Source organism: Thalia democratica, chromosome 1 (genome assembly GCF_965202585.1).
Source record: "Thalia democratica chromosome 1, ktThaDemo2.hap1.1, whole genome shotgun sequence".
Taxonomy (NCBI): Eukaryota; Metazoa; Chordata; class Thaliacea; order Salpida; family Salpidae; genus Thalia; species Thalia democratica.
Window position 1 is genome coordinate 57,972,242 of NC_139165.1, and position 23,536 is coordinate 57,995,777.

General features: G+C 24.0%; 1 protein-coding gene across 1 annotated transcript in view; it reads left to right on the forward strand.

The window, feature by feature from the left end:
* Nucleotides 1-15,046: 15,046 nt before the first annotated feature.
* Nucleotides 15,047-23,536, forward strand: part of LOC145848506 (sushi, von Willebrand factor type A, EGF and pentraxin domain-containing protein 1-like) — a 159,879-nt gene continuing 151,389 nt past the window's right edge. The window contains exons 1-7 of the mRNA XM_082953935.1: nucleotides 15,047-15,171; nucleotides 15,808-15,883; nucleotides 17,467-17,672; nucleotides 18,073-18,126; nucleotides 18,392-18,581; nucleotides 19,583-19,734; nucleotides 22,098-22,224. Coding sequence (XP_082810061.1) covers nucleotides 15,069-15,171; nucleotides 15,808-15,883; nucleotides 17,467-17,672; nucleotides 18,073-18,126; nucleotides 18,392-18,581; nucleotides 19,583-19,734; nucleotides 22,098-22,224 — 908 coding nt within the window. The 5' untranslated portion in view covers nucleotides 15,047-15,068. The remainder of the gene's footprint in view (nucleotides 15,172-15,807; nucleotides 15,884-17,466; nucleotides 17,673-18,072; nucleotides 18,127-18,391; nucleotides 18,582-19,582; nucleotides 19,735-22,097; nucleotides 22,225-23,536) is intronic.

Consider the following 23,536-nt stretch of genomic DNA (forward strand, 5'->3'; position numbering starts at 1 on the left):
CTGGATGCACGATATCTCATTTAGAGAAGTAGTATAGCAAATTAATACAACAATCGAAACAAACTTATCTTTTATTTACATGAACTAAAAGACACAAAGATACATTATAACTACATCACACTATACCTAAAACTACAGTTAAACACGCACAAATGATAATAAAATACGTATCTTAAAATTTGATCATGAAAGCGTCTTAAATTTAAAGTGTTTGTAAGGCATTATACTTAAGCACACCAATTACTGCCGAATTCTCTCCCGAATGCTCATAACTTTCAAAATGTTGTTTATTTTGTATCAAAATCAAAGAAAACTTATTTCTTATTACGTGTTCATTGAAAAGAAATTAACTCCTTTGAATAAACAATGTTGTTTTTAAGAAACTTATCAAATGCTTTTATTGTTACAAAAAATTCCATAATTTTCACACGCTTTAAAATATTAAAATGAAATATTAACTTCATTACAAAAAAAAAACTTTCGGTTATCGATCGTACACGACTTGGATACTTTTTAACGTCTTGTCTAGGACTTATAGAGCAGTCAATTTTATTTTGTTTTAAAGAACAAAGCTTTGTCTTAAAAAAAAGTCACAAGGTTATTATTTGGTGATCAATAATTGTGACACGGCCCCTTTGAAAAAAAGTTCATTTTAAGTGTACTTTAATAATATTAATTGTTCTATTTAAAATTTAAATGTTTCAAAACTAACTTATATAAATTAAACACATGAAACAACATATTAAAAATAAGTTAGTTGATTGTAGTTTTCTTATTTTAAGAAACACAATTACACTAATTCACTGCAAAGCGGATTTTCAAATTGTAAACCTGTTATAAAGTAGTAATGGTAAAAACGAAAAATAATATAATATAAAATTTATGTGATCAAGTTATATGTTGAGAACATTAAAATTGAAAATTTTTAAGAAAAACATTAGTGCAATAAAGCCTTTAAAAAAATATTTTAAGTTATAATCAGGTTAAGACAAGCAATTGAACTTAAGTGTATATATAAGTAAAATTTTGTAAGTTTTCTTTGTTTTTAATTTACTTTTATTTGCCGTTAAATTACATAAAACTATTACTTTTTATTATTAAGTTTACATTATTATTTTTTTTCAATAGCATTTTCAGTACTATTTTCAATAGATTGTTATTAAATGATATTTTTGCATTATTATCGACTTTATATTTGTCATCTATTTAAAGTTTTATTCCACTAGTGTATATATTTTTCATAAATTAATTTTTAATATATATAATACTTTTGACAGATGATTTGAATAATTGAAGTTTTTTCGCTGATAAAATGTTATTTATTTAAATTTATTTTACTTTATTTGTAATATATATGGTGCTTATTTGCAGGAAATGATATATAAACTTAAAAAATAATGGTAATTTAAAAAACTGTATATTTACAAAAATAATATTTTTATGAAAAAATTATTGTCGTGTGGTGAAAACAAAGATATCATATTTTTGCCTTAACTTAATAGCAAACTTGAAATGAAAATTGCTTTAAGATTTTGTTTTACCTATCTATATTAATTTTATAAAAAAGTTATAAAAACAGTTTTTAATAGAGTAACTCAGCTAATTGAAAATCAGTTGAAATGACCTTTTTTTAAGGGGCCCCGCACAACAATGAATCTCAAGTTTTTAAACTTTTATTTTAAAGACATAGATTAGATTTAAAAAAAAATCTATCTGTTATAACAAAAAAAGATATCCCGTGCTAAAGTTGGGCAGTATGAGAAACAGTAAAAATAAATTTTACCTGTATTTTGATTATCGTTTATTCATATAAAGTAACATTGTATCATGTCGAGAAATTCTGAAGTAAACTTAAACCAGTTGTGATGTTTATACACTGCAAATAAAATACTAACAACTTTATAGATAGGTAACTTTGTATAAAAAAAAAACATGTATAATAAAGTAATAAGTTATAAAATGTATATTCAGAAATTTTAGATATTAAATAAAAATATAAAATAAACCGTATGTGCACCAAAGTATTATTGTAGGTAAAGTGTTTCAATTGCTATTTTTTCTTAACTACACGCTACAGAGCTGTTATAATTTTGGTTTTTTAAATTAAAGTATTGTGCTTCCTAAAACTATTAGCTTTGTAATGTTATTGAATAAAGTGCAAAACAATACACAATATACAATGTTTATGTTTATAGAAGCTTCATTTTAAAGCCCTATTTTGATAGCAAGAACACTTTTCTAACTCGTATATGGTAACTATGCGAGACACGATTAGCTACAACCTGCGTACAGTTCCGACACGATCAATTCACACCCGACCAGTTTCCACCCTGATCAATTCCCATCCGATCAATTTTCACCTCAACAAATTTGCAGTTAACTTTTACGGGAAGCGCTCAGTTCAAATCCGAATCAATTTCCAGCCAAATCAATTCCCACTTGAATCAACTCCAACCCAATCAGTTTTGCTTGTCACGTTTACATGTAACCCTAATGGCCTGTTTTAAGGGATTACTTTTATATTTAGAGCTAAGTTAGTTTTTATAGAATTAAATACAAGAGCTACAGAGTTATCAATAGAAGTCTTTTTTATTTACACTATTAAAAGCAATAAAGTATTTTTTAGATACAGGTTGACACTATCAAAGTTAGTGTAAAAAACAGCTTACATCAACAACAACTTATAAACAATAAAAACGTTAACCGCCAACACACAAAAATGGCCGAAAACTAAAAAACAATTTAATATCAAAGGGCAAGCTTGTTACATTTCTCTTGCTTGGCCCTTCAACTGAAGCCCTTACGAAGGGTTTCTATTGTTATGTTTATATAAATTTAAATCAAAAATTTTTAATACATGTGAATTCAAAAAATTAATTCAGTACTGTGTTATATCATGAATTTTGTAAAAGATAAAAAAATTTTATTATGAAAAACTGATATACAGCATTATTTCAAAACACAGTTAAGTAATTATAGATAGCTAAATCTTATAAGTTGTTTATTCCTCCAGCGTCAGCTGCCGCTTCACCACGCACTCGTCATCCTCTGATCCATTCCCTCTTATCACGGCTTAGAAATGTTTCTGCTGCTTCCTCTCAAACTCCTCTCCGTTTTGACTGTTACTCTTTTCACTGCATTCAAGTGTCGTCAAGTGGTTGAATCAGGTCCCGTGACTGGTCCTTTCATCTTCTACTACCTTGCTATCAATAGCGATAATTTCTAACACGCATTTACTAGGAAGTTTTTCATCTGTGGTGCTCTCTGACACTTATTTCACAGGAATTTTTTCATTAGTTGTGCTCTCTAAGTGGGAGATGAAGCCATGTATTAGTAAAATTTCAATTTTGGGTTCAGTTGACCTTGGAACAATGTAGTCTTAGCTATTTAGTCTACTGCTGAGAGTTTGTGAAACCAAGATGATTAACATATGTGAAATAGCAAGTTTAAAGGTGCAAAAAAATAAAAAATCTTATGTTTTTACATATTGCTATCAAAAATTTAAACAATGTTTTGATAAAAAATTAAAAAGAATCTTGTGAATTAATTTAACCAACAGGCTATTATTTATTTCAAACAATTTTTAAAGAAACATTATTCATAGTTGTAAAGAATACAAAAATTAAGTGCAAGTTAAACATAATGTCTTGAAAGCTGCAAAAAAATTTTTTTTTCAGAAGTGGCAAAATTACATAGTTTTTAAAATGAGCTTTTTTTATCTATAGCTATTTTATTCTGCATAGCAATACAATACTATCTCTAACAACAAGTATAAACCAAATAAATTTTACAACAGTTTATGTAAATATCTAACCAACAATTTCTCTTTTAAGAGTAGTAAATGTAGCAGGAGTATTTGTAGCTAGAGTAGTATAAGGTAACTTTAAACTCAATCTTAATATTGAAATTTAATTTGTTTAGTTTTTTGAGTAAACATTTCGAGTTAAATTTTGTTTTTATTTTAATTTAATTGTTTAAATGCTATTTTTCATGACTGTCACATATCTTTTAGATTTAATAAAGCACTGACGAGGTCTTTGAACGATACTTAGTTTGTAAAACGAATTCTTGAAAGAATAAATTCATAGTACTACTTATAACGAATTGTTCTATGTTATTAGAAGCTTATATAAAAAACTTTGAACTAAGTTCGAGTCGTAGCAAGTTTTGTATGACTTGTATAATACTCCCTTCATAGAACAAGTTCAAAAAATAACTGCCCGGACTTTTAGTAAAGAAATACAAATATCATATACAACAAAAGCTTATAAAAAACTATTTAAAAATTAGAGATTGTTTTATGTTTATTTAAGATGACCGACAAATATGTTTAAATTAGTATTAGTTAGATGAACAAATGATATAAAGATGAAACATTACTTTAAATAAATACTAAACTAGTTTACTTTTAATCTAATATGGAAAAAAAACCAACAATTGATGGTATTTAATTTATAGTTTTAAGAATATATATACCTTATTTGATAAAAAAATTGAAAATATACTCTATTTTTATTAAAAACAAAAATGTCCTCATGATAGGTTACGATCATAGGTATCTTATATCACATATAAGAATTCTGGCTACTTAGACCAATCGGCTATCGCACCGTTAGTGATAAAGTATATTTCGGGCTTTTAAATTATATATATTTTGCTTTTAACCACAAAGTCAGTTATTGCAGAACTCTTCCATACACAACTATTATTTCAAAAAATTTGTTACTTAAAAAAACGTAAATTGTTTTTTTGCAACACTACAATAAATGTATGTTTTTGAAACTGTTTAGTTAACAAAAAAAAAAGTGAATTGATGGAAACAAGTTGAGGATGTCATTCGTTTTTTTTTCAAATTCGGTGATTGCATGTAACTAGTTTTTATTTTTAACATTAACTAATTACCAGAAACTAATTTTTAAAATCATAGTTTGAATACGGACTCTTATAATATCAATGTTCTGTCTAATAACATACCTATACAGTTTTAACAAAAACTAGTAGAGTCTATACAGATTATCTGTATTTAGCTTTTTTAGATACTTAAACTGTTTTTTATTTGAAATATTTATGTATGAGAATTTTATTATTTTAATTGTTAAAATAAAGTGTACAATCTAATAAACTTTTTTAGTCAAGTAGTTCTAATTAAACTAAAAGTTTAGTTCATGTTATTATAAGCACTATTTTGCGCGATAATTAAAATAATGTTATCTAATTTACAAAAATTGTTACAAAATCTAATATAATATGTTTTTAATAAACTAATTGGGATTATTTTCAGTTATTTAAGTAAGTATTAAAAAACAGTTAGTTATTATCTACTAAGCTCTTATATTATAACAAAGTAATTAATATGTTAGTCATAAGTTATTTTAGTTTTTAACAAGAAAAATTTAAGTTTTAAATCTAAAAGGTTAAAAATGCTAAATTTTATTTATTGCTTTACAGTATCTTCTTCCATAAGTAAAATAACATTAAAGAAAGTAATTTGTTATTTTAGTACATTAAGCATTATAAAAAATACATACACTTTTTTTAACTTTAAAATTTAAGACAAAACTCAAGAATATTTAAACTAACGATTGTTTATAAATGTTACTTTTAAATTTTATTTACTTATTTAATTTATTTGCTTACATACCTTAGTTAGTTTGAAAATTAATGATATTTTATTTTTGACTTACTTTTTATTTGCTCAATTTATTTGTTAGCTTACATGTCGTCTTTAATTAGTTTGCGTTCAACTTTGAAAGTTAATACACTAAGTGCTTTTTTCATGCTTAATAAACCATTAAAAACTGGTACATAATTGTAGAAACAGTATACCTATTTGGCAAGGTATCCTACATCAACAACAACTTAAACAATAAAAACATTAACCGCCAACTCACAAAAATGGCCGAAAACTAAAAAAAAATTAATAAAAGGGCAAATTTTTTACATACACAACAACACTTTTGCGCGGTTGACAGTTTTTAAACTAAGATAAATATTGTTTATTGAACGAAAAAAAATCGCTAAAACATTTGGTTCAAGGACCTTGTGTACGAAAAAACCTTTCGGTTATCAAATCATACACCAGGATACAGTTTAAAGTCATGTCCAGGAGAAAATTAAAAAATAAATAATAAATAAAAGTAGTAAATAAAATATTAAATAAAAAAATAATGTCATGTCCAGGATAAAATTAAGTTGATGAAGTTTATCTGAATACACTACAAAAAATATACTTAAACTAAAGTCGTATTATAAATAAATTTAACCTGTTTGAAAACAAGCTACATACTAGTGTAAAACTAAAATCAGATGAAATTAGACTAAGTTTGAAATTAATTTAAAATAAAACTAAACATAAATAAAAGCTAATTGAAGACTATTTTAAGTAGAAAAAAAAGTATATACATAATAAATATTGAGTTATATACAAAAAATAGGACGATTCAGGGATTGATTTATTTAATCTTTATTTTGTTTTTTAGACTAAATTTAAGTTTTATTTTATTTTTGTTATTATTCTACTACCAGTTATAAATGTATAAACTTAGTTGTACGCTGTTAAAGCAGCTTCTTTTTCGAAAGAGAGTCTGATAACATTATAACTTTTTAGGATAATTCAACTTCTGATTATAAAAGCAATACAACTTTTTTTTTACTTAACTTGGCAAATAAATTTATTCCATACTTTAAATTTAGTATCAATTTCAAATTTAAGGTTACTACTTATTAAAATAATTCAAAAAAGAAGACAAATAAATTTCAAAAATTTTAGCCTATAGTTTTTAAATAATTTTTTATATGAATCGTTAGAAAGGTAATACCAGCTTACTTGTAAAACAAAAGTTAAACTGAAAAGCACACTAGAACATGAATCAGCACACACATACTACTAGAATAACTTCTATGTTTTACGGAAGATTGAGCTTGTAAAATATAAATTTAATAAAGACGTGTAACAGTATTTACACACGAATACTGAAAGAACTTATGTAACAAAATAAACTAAAAATACTAGACTGCTGTTTTATTTGTTAAAAAAAAATTAGTTTCTTCAACCAGAAAGTGTTTTTATTTAGATAAGTTATTAAATAAATCTTGACGTTTGTACAATTAAACTTGAAAAGATACAACTGAACACCATTGACCAAATCCTGATTTGTACTTTATTGCTTTTATGTATTTTATTTTCGTTTTTAAAGTAAGTTAAAGTCATCTTTAAATTTATTTTATCAAAAAAAAAGGTATTTTTTCATATTAATTTTTATTTTTTTTATAGTTTACTAATAAATATGTTTAAGTGCCAATAATTTTTTAGTTCCGTTTAGATTTAGGATGAGTTTATTTTAGTTTTAACAGTTTTATACTTAATTTATAAACTACGACAGTTTTAAATGTATTTGAATTTTGTCTAAAATGATGAAATTAAAATTGAACTTAGTTTAATATCTTTTAATGTAGTTTTATTTTAAATTCACAAAGTAAAACTTTGCAAAAGTGACGACTTGTGTCGGAACTGATTCGGGTGGAATTTGATCGGGTTAGGTTTGATTCTGGTTGGATATGTGTGCGTTTGGGAATTGTGAGAACCCATTATGCATAGCAGCGTACACTCGAAAGATTTTATTTACTAAGTAGGAAAACGTTCATAGACATAAGAAAACTGATATTTGATAGCTTTTTCGTGTTAGGTATCTTTTTTAGGTAAAAATAGTCTGCTTTAGGCATTGAAATTTTGTAAAATTAATTTCTAATAATTTTTTTGAAAAAAATTTTTTAAACAAATCTGGTCTTCTACTTAAAAAATATAATTGAAGCAAAACTAGTTATTTAATTAGCAAGGATTCTTAGTTTTTTTATAGTACTAAGATTTAATTATAAAAGTTTTATTTTGAACAAAAAATAAAAGTTTTCTTAAAACTTTTGCTTGATGTTAAAAAAATAAAATCTTTAAAAAATATACATCTATATTTAAGGTATCACTTGAAATTAAATTTCAAAAATTTAAAACTCAATTTTTGAGAACTACCGCCTACATAGTTTAGTCATTGCAACTGTAACTAGAGTAAAAAAGTTATACATTTAAAATAATTGAAACAAATAAGAATATCAAATTTATTGAACGACAAAAAAACAACGCTCAAAATATTTGGTCCTAAGACTTGATGCACAAAGAACCTTTCGGTTATCGTAACAAAATTTGAACTCATTCAGCAATTTTTACACTTTATACTTTAGTTTCACAGTTGCAGGATAACTAGTAAATTTGTGCACTCTAAGGTAATATTGTAATAAAAGTAATTTTTTTACAATTAACTGTTGAAATTGTTGTTAAATATTTTTTTTTTAATTAATTGTAATGGTACTTGAAAACAAGATATAAACTACAATATGTTAAGTATCTTATAATTCATAAAAAACACACAAACTCCAATTACATATTTAACGATTCACCATAATTACTTATATGTGTTATTTTAACTTATAAAACAATATAGATTTTACTAAAGTCTGACACCTAATAGAGCTTCTTTAATAAAAAAACTACATAATAAAGTAAAACCAACAGAAATACCGACATTTATATTTACAACAAGTTTTTGATGATCAAAAAATTTTAGTTGAAAAAATAATTTTATTGACTTAATTAAGTAGATAAACTTTAAATACGTAAACGTACAAAAAACTAAGTGAATTATGATTTTTAAGAAAATGTTCGTATAAAAAAAATCACCTTTAAATTTTTACTTCAAGCGTATAAATGTTTAAAGAAAGAATTCAATTTTATTTAATTGAAAACTTAAGTAAAAATCATAAAACAATAAACAAAAACGAGATTTAAAGTTTCTTAAAAATAGCTTTAAGCGTATAACTAAATATATAATGTTTATATAGATTTTAACAAGATTATAAATGTTGCTTATTTTATATGTATTTAAAAATTTTTTTGTACTTTAGTTAAAAATGCTAAACATTTTTTTGTCTTTTAGAAAATTTTAAACATGAACAAACACGGTTACCACACAACATTATTTATAAAAAAGAAAATAATAAATTGAAATAGATTGAAAAGAATATAAGGAATTTGTAACTTGTTAGACTACAAACAATAGTTTATTCCTTAAATTGAAATCTAAAAACTGTTTTTCTTATAAAAAACTTGGGGTAGGTAGAATGCAAAAAAAATACATGTTCTAATATGTAAGTTATCTAGCTAACATAGATAACTTAAAATTTAGCTATGTTTGCTGAAATATTTATAAAATGAAAAATTAGTGTTAAAAAAGTTATTAAGTAAATCCTAGCAGTGTAAAATATAATTTGTTTAGATAAATGATTAGCTAGTATTTCAATAACTTTTAAATGACATACCCTTAAATAATTTAAAAACTCAAATACTTTTTTTAAAGTTTTAAGATTTTCTTGTTGATTATTTATGACCCTGCAACTTATCTTTCTATTGCTTGTTTCTGAAAATAAAAACAACTAAAGTATTTAAATAATGTTTTAGTATGTGCCAAAACTATTTTTGCAACATATTCTCTTAAGTAAATAAAGTAGTTTCTTTAAGAAAACCTTCATCAGTAAATAGGTGTTAGAGTAATAATATTTTATATACAGAAAAACAGGATATGAAAAACAGATTGCAACATTTGATAAAAATACGTATAAGAAAACTAATCAAACTAACCAAAGCCTCTTGAAATAAAAAATAATTATTTAGATCTGTAGCTGTAAAAATAACTTGTAATAATTATTTACATGTGTATTAATTTTTCAAATAGTATTACAAGTGATACTACTTCTTTTGATTGCAAATGTACTTGATTTTTTTTTGTTTTTTGCTTTAAAACACACAGTAAAAAAGTACAGTTATTTATTTATTAATTTCATATAATTAAAAAGTTATTTTGTATCTTTTGTTTATAATTGTTGCAAAAAAGCTTTTTATTTATAAACAATAAAATTTCTATTATTAGTACTTGAAATTTTTTGTATTTGTTATGTTATTTGTAGTTAAAAAAAGACTGCCATAGTAATAGACTTTATAGTTTATAATTTATTGTACGACTTAAAAACATGCTAAAGTATTTGATCCTACGACGTGGTGCACTAAATCTAAGTTTAATTTGTTTATTAATAGTAAATTCTTTTAACATTTTTTGTTGTTTATCTGTTGTTATTTATCAAAAAACATTTTAATTAAATATGTGTTTTTCTTATTTTTTAAAGGTTTGCACTTTTTTTTTATAGTCTAAATACTGAGAATTTAAGATGTAGTATGAAAACTACGAATTATTTTATTACTTTTCGAATACATATTTAAATAAGTTTAAATTATACTACAACATTTGTTCTAAATAATTTTTTTTAAATTCAAACAACGAAAACAGCATTTTAAGGCAAATCATATACTCAACTAAAATTAATAAAACAGTTTAAAAGAAACCATATTTTAAGTTTATGCATTAAAAGACTGAACTAAGCTTGTAAAGTATGAAGTTTAAATTAACAAATTATACTACAGGAACTTATACAAAAAACTTATTCGATTGAAAGCTTAAAAAAGTTCTTTTTCGTCAATGTCATTAACGTAAAGAACAAATATAATTATTACATCTAACCTCATATGACACTTAAGTCTGTGTTTATATTAAGTAGTGTTGTCATAGAATAGATAAAGCTTTTTTAGTTATAGCGTACCTCACTTAAAGCTAAACTTATGTAAAAGTATTGAGACATGAGCATAAAAAAGTGCACGTGTTTTAACTGCTACTTTAACAAAAGTCCTAACTTTGATGCCTAGGTCATGTCCTGCAAAAAGATTATTCAAACATTGAAAGATGTCTTTTCTTTGGTAAATCTTCACAAAATAAGAAATCTTCCATTATGGTACCATCATGCTCATATCTCACTAATGCGATAAGTCTACTGAAATTTTCAACATCGGTTGTTTCGTGCAACTGGAGATTTTTAAGAACTAGCTTTGATACCAGCGATAACTTGGTCGATAAAATATCCGAACTTAAATCACTAATTCGACTCTGAATAACATTATTTGAATACGGCACTAATTCAAAATTTTTTAAAGCTTGTTTTCCAAGAACAATTTTTGTAATTCATAATAAACTTTATCACCTCTTCAGGAATTGTATGGAGATTCTTGGATTTGGCTACGTTATACGCCACATGGTATGAAGCCATTAAAAGTTGTTTGTCAGCAGATACAAAACCCAACTTTATAAGTGTTCCTCGTGATTCAAAGTGGGTCCTTTTTGTTTTCAATGATTTCACATCATGATCTGAAACATCTGCTCCACCATGTCGATTGTTAAAGTGTTCTCGCAACTTAGATAGCTTCAAATTTGCGTTTGAAAATACGATAGTACAAAACATGTATTGCGGTTTTTGCAGGCCTTCAGTTGTTTCAGTGCAAGTAAAACCAAACTGCACATCACTATCATTCCACTTCCTTTTCTTCGACATAATCAAGGATTATTAAATAATTGAAAAACTGTATTCTAAAGAAGCATAAAAGAGCTAATTATCAAGACATATATTTTTTATAAGATCTATTTAACAAAAACAGTGCTTCGGTCTATGACCTCGTCAGTTTTGTTTTTCAAATTATTACAAATAATATGAGAAGTTAGATAAAGACAACAAAAGTGTGAAAAAATTAGTCTTCTACTTGAAACAAATACTTTTTATACATTTTAATATGAATTGTGTACTAAAAATAGCTGTTATAGGTAAAGCCAAAGAAATATTTTCAATAAAAAACTATACACTCACGTTAGTCTAAAACTTGTAAAAGAAACTTGGTTTTTAAAAGATATAATAAGTATAACAAGCTTTAGATTTAGGTAATGGTAGTAATACTTTTTGTAAACCATAAGTTAAAATCGAAAACCACAGCCAAATTAGTATGGAGCTTTGTTAAAGTTATGCAGTTAGATTATTACGTAATAATAAAAAAACTAATGTTTTCTATATGATTTGAATTGCTTGTTAGCTGAATAAAAATTAAGTTATTTTTTGTATAGTAAAATAAAATTAGGCTTACAGTCGCCCAAGTTGAAAAATCTTCTATCAAAAATAAAAGCCTTCTCGAACCCCCAAGGGGTGCGAGCATTCCCCGGTTAAGAAACCCTGTTCTAAGAGATACGTAACAGCTTACCTTTCGTTAACTTGCCATGCGTTGCAAACTTATGTAAAATAATTGTTTTATAGATTTAAAACGTGTTCTAATGAAACGAAAAATTACATTAATTAGTCAAATGTTGCACTCATTGAACGCTACTTTGTGAAATTTAAATGAATCGCATTTTAAGCAATCAAAAATTTGTTTAGTAAACTTTTGTGTAAACCTATAAAGTAAAATATAAACAAAGCTTTTATATAAAATATATCTTTCGACGTTTTATAAAACGTCTATTTAAAGTAGTTGAATTTTATCTGTTAAGTTAGATATTGTCGTAAGTAAAACATAACAACTACCATAGTTATAGCTTTGATTGCACATTAAACAAAATGGTATAAAAAGTATAAAAAAATAGAATATAAAACCGTTTTAAAGTTGGCATAGAAATTTTCTATTAATTACATCAACTTTAAATATTGTTATTTATACATATAAACTACTTAAAAAATATCACAGTAAAAATTAAAATATTACTAATTTCAATAGTTTCAGGGAAATTTTTTGTTTTGAATTGATACTTAATACACCAAAAATTAGCTTATTTTTTACATTTTTTTTACAAAATATTACTATTTTACGAAGCATTATTTATGGTAATTTTGTTATTTATCAATATTGAAAATCGTAAATAAGATCAATTTACAAGTATTTACACTTCTAAATTGAAACTTAAACTTTGCTTTGTCTCAATGCATGATTAAGTTTGCAGAAGAAATTCTGTTCAAGGCGTACATGATTAGTAAGATCTTATACCTGTCCACAAGTATAAATAAAAAATTTATATTTCATGTAGCTAGCCACTAACTCTAACATTATCAAGAGAACTATCATATTTGAGTTTTCAACTGGAGTTGAGTGAGATAACCTTGCATTTACAAATTAAAACCATTCTAAAAAAAATAAAGTAAAAGTTAGTTTAAAGTAGTTTGATAGTAATAATAATATTTAATTTTGTTCAACTTTTCTTAAAAGGTTTAGTAGACTAAAAAACTGAATATATTGCATCATATATTTTTATCATGTAGTATCACGTTTAAATAGTTATCAAAATTCATTACAACGTACAAATCAATAGTTTATTAGAACATATGGTAAACCCTTTTAAAAAATAACTACAAAATAGAACTTAAATAGAAAGACAACAGTACCTAAATTTCTTATTACACTTTTAATAATTGTTTGATCTGTCTAATTATAAAAGATTATAAGAACATTAAAAAAGTTTCTGAATAAGTTTCTGAATAAAGTTTTAAAACATTGTTTTGCGTTTTTTGAAAACAAATAAGACATTTATGCACAAAAATTATTCAACTAGATTTATCAGAGTTTATTAGTTTTAATGATTGTAGTAATCGTTTAACTATTTTATAAGGCATCAAATGGTAAAAAATTAAGTTTTACAAAAAAAAAACAAGAGAGGGTTGTAAACTACAAAAAATAAATATGATATAAAAAACATAATAGTTTAGTTATTTAGTGTATGGATACTACATAAATTTAAATACTACACGCTAACTTTAACTATACGTAAACTAAGTACCCAGATGTATAATTTAAAAATATTTTATTTTAAGTTTATACCATAGTACTAGTTTGAAATTATGATTTATTAACATTAACTGACACGGTTAATTAAAAACTTAGTTAACTACTGTAGGAAATCATTCTCACATAGGTTATTTTATTGACTTATTTATGATTCTTATAATTGAAAATCTATATACTATAAACAAATAATTAGCAATTTTGTTTTGTCAGGTAAGACAAACATAAGAGCTGTTATAAAATTTTTATATTTAAATTCAAACCTTTGGTTTTAAAAATACTATTGACTTTGTTTAAAAATATGATACTAGTTTAGTTATGATATTGTAGCTTGCTTTAAATTAAGCAATTGAAAGAAATACTTAAGTAGCCTTAAGGAGATTAGTTATATATTCTATTTTCACGGTTTATTATAAACAAAACAATGTTTAACTCTTATAGTAAGGTATACCATAGTATAAGAGTGAAACATTATTTTGGTATCATTTACTGTGAAAATAAAATATGTAATTAATTATGTTATAAAAAAAACTAGTTCAATTTCTATACATTAAAAGTTTAAAAGATACACTTAAAATTGCTATATAAAAATGCTTACACGTGTATTTAAAGGTACTCAAAAAACTTAGTAATAGTTTTAGTTTAGTGCAGTTAGATAAAAATACTTGAAATTTTAAAAATATTTATATATTCTAAATAAAAAAATTGTTTACACAAACTGTTACTAAAATATTAAAAAAAATATTAATAAGTTAACCATAAAAATATGCTATTGAAAATAGGCAATTAAGATAGCAGTCGGTTGTAATTTACTCTTTTTTTTCACTTTCTCTTTCTCTGACTACCTTACTTCTCATAGACTTTAACTAATTTGAAAACTAACTGTAATGTATACTTACTAGCTCAGCCACGATGACAGAAATACAGAGCTGAAAAAGTTGAACAATAAAAATTCTTAACTGATTTTAATTAAAAATTTATTTCTAGATGTAATTTAGAAGTAAAAATACTTTTGTTTAGGCAAAACATAATCTTAAATTTGAATTAAGAAAAAAGATGGTGTACTTTAAATGTAAATAAAAATTTTTAAGTACTTTTTTGAATGAAAAAAACACATTTTTTTTTATTATTATTAAAATAAGTTGGTGTTAAGACAATCAATGAAATTTAGAATGATGCGTCTAAAATGAGAAGAAGCTTAAAAAACAACGAGCAGATAAAAACAAGACTTAAATAGTTGTTTTAGTTTGTATAATTGAATATAATATTTCGTCTAAATAATTTAACTAAGAGTCTTATTACAGCTTGAAAATATAATATACTGATGAAATTACTGAAACCTGATTACGTAAGATTTTTTGTTGGATTTTTTATTATAACTTTGTCTTTATCTAACGGAAAAAGAAGCCGACGAACGAGAGAAGCTGGTAAATTTGTATTAATGTTAAATCATAATAATGAAAAGTTGACCAATAAAAAGAGCTTTATGAACTTATTAAGTTGTATAGTGTACTAATAATTAAAACTGTAAAACGCAAAAAATACCTAAGTTTAAAAAAACTAAAAAAATTACTAAACTGTACTTAGTTTTATACAGTTTTGTATTGCTCTGTACTTTCTTAATAATATATTTACATGTATTGCACACAACGCTAAGTTTATTTGAAATATTTTTTTAAGTCAAGAATGGATAAGAAAATAAACAATCGTTATATAAAGGATACTAAATTTATATTGTTTACTTATTTTTTTTATTTTAATATAATCAGCTATATAGTAAAGTATAACTTTCCTTATTATAAAAAAGTTGATAAACTTCTCAAATTAGCTTAAAACAAGAATTTAAAACTAGCTTAAAATAAGTTTAAAGTTGAATTAAAATGTAATTTATTTTAGATTAAAGTTCGTAATTGTAGCTTTATTAATAGTAAGAACTCTTAAAAGAATGTAGACTATTGCAGACTTAAAAATTTAACACTTACGATGTTTATAAGTTATAAATATATAACGCTTATAAAATGATAAAACATTTTTTTCAACTACTATATAACTTAAATTAACAGTTCTCAAGCCTTCAAACGTACTTGCTCACGCAGTATCAAGTAAATCATTTAAAATTTCCTGGAACCCACCAGAAAAGTTTGCGTGTTTTTGTTAAATTCATGTTGTAAAATAATATTAAACGTAACTTTTCAAAAGGTAGTTCAGTAGCTTTATTCTACTATGTTTTTAAAGTGTATTATAGGCTTTAGTTTTTTAATAAAAAGTTAATTAATTTTAATATAAATTAAAAAACTGTAATTCAACTTAATTAAACGTGTACAAGCAGAACAACAATAAGAAAGAATTGCTGTCCTGTTAATTAAGGTGTTTAAATAATGTTAACTTCTTTTTATCGTTTTGAATATTTTTTTAACTTTTTTAGTTTTTTAATAGTGTTTTATTTTGTATTCTTTGAGCTATTACGGTATTATAGAATTTCAACTCTTAATATTTTCTATTGTTAAGTTAAAATTAATGTAATAAAACAAAGAAATTTCTTTATGTACCGTTTGGAACGATAAATAATATGGGTATGTTATACGGGAACGGGTCTAAATTGCACGAAGACAAAATTGAACGAGGATAAATTTGCACGAGGGAACAAAATTGCACGAAGACAATTTTGCACCAAGGGTCAATTTTGCACGAGTTACATTTTTGCACGAGAGTAAAAAACAGAAAAAAAAAATAAAAAAACCAAAAAAAATAAATTAATAACAAAAAAAAAAGCTACCGCCCGAGGATAAGGGTAAGGGGTAACAGTAATAATAAATAAAAGAAAAATAACACAAATTATAAAAGAAAAAAAAAAGAAAAATTTGCAATTTTATCCCCTCGTGCAAAAGTGTCTTCGTGCAAAAGTATCTTCGTGTAACTTTGTGCACTCATGCAATTTTGTCCCCTCGTGCAATTTTGAACGCTCGCGCAAGTTTGACAGCTACCCTATACTGCACATTATCATTTTTCTTAAACTAATATTGTTTATTATTAAAGAACAAAGTGGCTTAATTCCGATAAACTTAAAACTCAAATTATACTTACAAAAACATTTTTTGATATGCTGTTATTTTACTTATAAAGTGCAACATATAAGGGTAAAAAAATTACTTAGAGTATTGGTAGATAAAAATAATTTAAAAATTTCAAGGAAAAGCTAAAGCATTCAAAAAAGCTCAAATGTTGTTAAACAAATACTCAAAATTGTTATATAAAATTATGCGTAGTGAAAAATATATAAAAAGTTATTAAGTTATAAATGTATGTGCTATCGATTTTATATATAAATGCAGTATTATTAAACAAAAACTAATAACAAAAAGTAAGAAACTACAAGTATATTTATCTATTATTAAGTAGTAAAAAAAATATTATATTTATTCGTATTAACTATATATTTATAAATATTTTATTAACTATACATAAAATTTAGTATATACAGAGCTGCTTACTACTCTATAATTTTTAGAATTAAAAGCGCCACATCGTTTAATATATTTTTAATAAATTTTAGTTATTTTACTTCTAAGTTAGTTGTAATATTTAAAAATTTATACTTGAGGATTAAATATAAAATATGTTTTAAACTTATAAATTATAAATTAGTTATTTTTAATCAAAATTATTATAGTTTTATTACAACTATATTAAACTGTTGTTTAAATATGAAATTTTATTTTTAGTTTTAAAGGAGTTTCCGGATACCAATTAACTTTCATTCCTAAAGACGACAGAGAAGGATATGATCCTCAGATTTTAAATTTAGATAAATCTATAAGAAGTTACACTTTTAGAAATCTTATACCCGAAACTCAATACCAGATTGCAATTAGAACTAAAGCTAAGTACTTAAGAAGTTCCGCTGAAGTCGTGCAAGTGACTACCCTCGGTATGACATTTCATATAGTAGTACCTACATTTAGAATACTAAGAAATTGACTTTAGTTATATTTTATGACGTTGTAAGCTTAGATATAGAATGTTACGTAATAAAAAAATATAAACTATTTAATAATTATAAAGGTTAGTTTGTTAATCAACAAACTTTTTGTAAAACGGTTTAATAAAAATGAAAATTCTATTACTATTAAGTCTTAAGTGTTAAACAAAAAGTGTAAAAGTAGATATAAAAAAAATCCTTTGTGAATTTCAAAATCTTATAAAAATGTTCATTTATAAGTCTTTTAAGCTTTTGTAGGTTACTAATTAAACTAGTAAAACTGTAACAACTTCTAAATTAATTTCTTAGTTTTATTTTAAGCAATCGTAAATAGCTTAAACTATTTTAGCTGCAGAGATACCGAAAAATGAAATTCACAGAGAAGACGAAGGAAAAAGTGATGGTTTGTTTCATTAGAGCAAAAACATATTTATTATCAGTCTACACATAAAAACTAAAAATAAAAAAACTTTAAATTTACAAAAATGAAGTTAGTAATGTTTATAAGGATCTGTTAACTTACTTATATGAAATTTTGAAAATAATTCTTTGTAGATAATAAACCATATGACGTAAAGGAATCTATTTATTACAACTTATAAAGATGTTAAAATACATGTGTTAAAAAAAGGTCTTACAAATTTGATTGAAAAGGTTTATAATAACAGAAAATGGATTTATAACTGAGTGTGAAAAAGCTGACAGGACAGATCTTGTTATATTAATCGATGGAAGTTGGAGTGTTGGACCTTCTAACTTTAAAATAATGCAAAAATTTTTAATTGATCTTGTAAACGCTTTTAATATTGGATTTGATTCCGTGCTAATCGGAATTGCGCAATACTCTGATGATCCTAGGTTTAATAAAGTTTAAATCTTAAAATTAAACATATAATTAATCTTTTAAGCATTATTTACTAATTGCATGGAAATTAGACAAAGCTAAATATTCTGCAAGACAGCAAACGGTAGATTCGTAGTAAACTGTTGAAACCGTTTGTTGGATGACGATAAAAACTTTCTTTGTTTGCGACCCGCCAGTTTTGATTAAAACGAAACCCGGGTTTCAATCTACTGAAAGCTTGTGTTGTCAAATTACGTAGATGATACGACCAAGACTTGTTATTGATTATAATTAAAATTTTACGTTATAACTAAGTTTCACGATGTAAAGTGTATTGGCATAAAATTTCAAATCATTAATTTTTTGAAATTTGCTTTTTAAGTTTTTTAAAGAAATTTATTATTAAGGTATTAAAACATCTTTGCTTACTAACATGGTAGTTTAAAAGTTATAAAGTGTTTATAATTTTTCTTGAAATATATAAATTAGTGTAATTATATAAAAAATTAGAAAATAAACTCTTTTAATGAAGCAGTCAATGATTCATACTATAAGTGTATAAAAGTAACAAACTTTAAATTGAAAAACTTTATCCTACATTACTACTATCAATTTTAAGAGCTAACAACAACAAAAAATGTCAAGGTTTAGTACAATACGTTTTTTAGAAAAAATTAATACAAAATAATAGTACTATTGTTTTGTTTGCATTCATATAGCGGTACCTGTAAGAAATATCTATCATAAAAGTAGTGTATTTTTTTTCAACTAATTATCTTTATTAGTTGTAGTAAAACCTAACGTTTAAAATTTATCTATGTTTTCGAATTCAACATTATCATAAGTAAATTAAAAAAAAAACAATATTATTTTTAAGTTAAATTACATAGCTTTTTCAAAAACCTAATCTATATTTTTTTATAAAATTTCATTCAATAAATAACATATATTTTAAAAGTCTTATATTTATTAATTAAAAAGAATGAAATTAAAAAAAAATAATAACAAAAATCAGAACTGAGTTTGATTTAAACGAGCACACAACACGAGAAGCACTTGTTCAAGCAATAAATAACATGCCGTATAAGGGAGGAAATACAGCGACTGGTAGAGGTATAGACTATGTAACTGATACAATGTTTTCAACTTTGAATGGAGCTAGAAGAAGTAAGCTTTAGAAACTAAAAAGTATAAACTTATTGAACTTTTAAATATTATTTGTTTTATGATAATAAAGAATCTTATAATAAAAAAGATCTATTTAAAAAAAAATTATTCAGCATGTTAAAAAAAAAAATTAAAGCAGTATTTTTATTTATTTATTTTTTCTACATAGTAAAGGTTAATATTATAGATTTTAGAATAAAATTTCTAAACAAAAAAACATCAATTAAAAACTGAAGGTAACTACACTATCTAAATAATTGTCTTGGTAGTACTAAAAGTCTTAGTTTTATATGCAAGGAATTTAGCAAGCTATAAACTTAAATTAAAATCTTAACAACAAGTTATTAACAAATTCATTATCTAAATATGTAAACACGTTAAAAAATACTTTGGTATAAATAAAGTTTTTTTTTTCGAAACTTTGTATTTTAATGCTTAATTTTCGATAGAAGCTTATTGTTTACTAACACTTAATACAAATACTCTTTTTTTTTAAACGCTTACTATAAATTATTTATACTTTTAAATATCTCTTACTTTTTTTGTGTTGAAGTACTTTTTTACTTTAAAAGTTGCAAGTATTGAGTTGATCAAAAAAAAATTAAGAACTTTTTAAGCTTTTTAGCTTATCTCATACCGGTAAATATAGTAAAACATGGTATCACGATATTTTTTTTTAGCAAGTAAGTTTTAAATTATCAGCTAATTAAATATTTTTGAATGTATTTTTGATTCACATTTTTATGTATTTGTTTTTACATTCTTCAAATACATTTTTTATACTTTATTAATAAACAAAAAATATTACGAACACAAAAAAATAAGTTTTATTCAAAGTATTAACGTTGTTATTAAATTATCTTTATTTGACTAAAACTTTACTGCTATTTCTTACCAAACTAGTCAATAAGTAATAGTAAGTTTAATATTTATGCTATCAAAGAATATCTAAAATATTCAAACAGGGATTTTTTTAATAATAATTAATTTATAAATAATATTGGTTAGTCTGTAAATGTGAAAATGAAAATACTTTTATAAACGAAAACTGTTAATAATTATAGTCTTAGTAACATACATTTAAGTTAAAAAATAAGATGTATTTTGAGTTTGAATTTTTTATTAGTTTCAAATAACATCTCACAACATATCAAATTGGCAACTTGATCTTTAAAGTTAACTGAATTTAAAAGCAGAACGATATGTATTTTATTACAAAAGAAATCATAGAATATGAAAAAAAAACATAAAAAGGTGCATTTGTTTACATTAGTTTTACTTCAGAGTTTTATAAATACAGCTTGAAATCCAGATTTATTTTATATAGAAAAAAATATTATTATATTTTTTGTCTCCTTTCTGACTGTCGATGCTATGATCTTTATCTTTTAGTGACTTAGTTATTTAAACTACAAAACTATACATTAAAACAAATAAAACCAATAAAACCTTTTGACTTTTCTAAATAATGATAAAATAGCTAGATAATTTAAAAATCTTGTCAAAAAGAAAATAATATTTTAAACAAATAAAACAATAGGTAGTACTTTTAATGTTTTAATTATCTTTACTAATATTAGTGAGTAATATTTAAACGAAAACTTTTCTGAAAGCAAACTTAATAATATATTTTTTTAGATACCATATTATTTTTCATTATGTTTTTTTTAATGAATGTTTTTAAGCACAACATGTTTTTGTGACCTTAAAAAACTACAAAATAAAACTAACTACCATTCTAGAGCAAGGATTACTATTAATAGTGAGTAATATTTAAAAGAAAACTTTTTAAGAGCTAACTTAATAATACAATTTTTTAGAACCATATATTATTCTTCATTATGTTTTTTTAAGGAATGTTTTTGAGAGCTATACTTTTTTGTGACCCCAACAATCTATAAAATAAAACTAACTACTACTATAGAGCAGGGATTCTCAAAGCAAGCGATATCACCTATTAGGATAACTGAGGGTATTAGTGGGATGGGAAATAACTAGCAAGGGGCTAAAATAGTACTGAGGGTAATTAATTAGTAAAAAGACGATATCCAATAAATTAAGTTTTTTTTTCAATTTCTGACAATTGGACGATTATGAAGATTAAGTTTTGAAACTATGCTATAAAGGCTACACAATTAAAAGTAAAGTGAAAAACATTTCAATAAAATTACTATATGTAACAATACTTTTTAACTGTACAAAGAAGAAAATGCACAATAATTATTTGAAACCATATTGGTCTATATATTAAAAATTGTAGTTGCATTTTTATTTATAAGGTTTAAATCTTTATGACAAAAACACTTTAAATATGTATGTAATTTTGTATTATCATATATAAAAAACAAAATTAATTTTTCTAGATGTCCACAAAACTGCTATTGTGATTACGGACGGTGAATCTATTCTAGATAAAGTTGACGAACCAGCCAGAAGACTAAGAGAACAAAATACTGAAGTTTACTCCATTGGTGTCGCTGCAGCAATACCGTCAGTATTCTAATTGATTTTAGATGTAGAAATAACACATCATATGATTTCTTACTTTCTAACTTTTGAGCCTAACTTATTTTCTATTATTTTCTAGCATGGACAAAATTTTCCGTTTTACAATATTATCAACTTAAGAGTTTTTATTATTTAAAAACTAAAAAAATAATTTTAAATCGTATTTAAAAACTTTACTAATAACTAAAGTTCATAAAAAATAAAATTATTATTTATCCTTATTTTTCACTGTTCACTTGAAAAAAACTTACAATTGATGCAAAACTAAAAAATCATATAAACATACTCAGTATAACTATTTTACAATGCTTTTTTAATACATTTTATATTTAACAAAAAAAAAAAAAAAATTTATATTAGAAATAGGCAACGTACGACCCGCGAAAAATATCTCTGTTCTACAATGTATATTTTAGCTTGTAAACAAAGTATATAAAACAAACAAAGTTGATCTTTTTAATATCAAATATTATAAAATGTGTTTTTAGTTTGAAATTTAGTACACAGTGATTAAGCAATGATTATTAAATACTAATATGCTTTTGAAAATATTTTTACAGCTTAAAGTAAACTTATTTAAGTTACACGGCCAGCCAAAAACTTTTTTGAAGAAAACCGATGCGCGAAATATTTTTTCTTGTAAACGTGGCCTGCTAACTGCAAATTTGCCTACTTCTATTCTTCATTATATTAATTTGATGTTGGTCAAAACATTTGAAAAACTTGTTGCGTGTTATATGTATAGTTTACAAATCGTGTTGTAATACTTTGACGCTAGAACTTTTTTGTACATAAACTTTTTAAACTTATAAAGAAACAGTATTTTTAGAGTAGTCGTCATTAGTTTTCAATTTTAATGCTTGCAATGAACAAATACTCAATATGACAAACTAAAAAAGGGTTAAAAAATAATAGTTTATTTGAAAAACTTGTTGACATTAAAATTTTACAAAGGTCAACAGTTTATTTTAGAGTAATTTTGATCAATCATAAAATAGAAGTATTTTTACTTTGGTTAACTTTAAAAATTTCACTTTAATTTTTAACTTTTACCATATTTTTAATAACGAAAAAAAATACTGAAGAAGGTTTTAATTATCACAAGCTTTAATTCATTATAAAGTTTATATGTATCTAGAGTTTTTGCGTTCTTATAGCTTTTTTTAAAAATAAGCTGTCTACTCATAACCTTATTTGTTTAGAAGTTAAACAATAGTTTGTAGTCTGACATTTATTACAAAAAATTAACTCGAACTGAATCTATTAAATAAAGTTTTCTGAATTTGAATAAAAG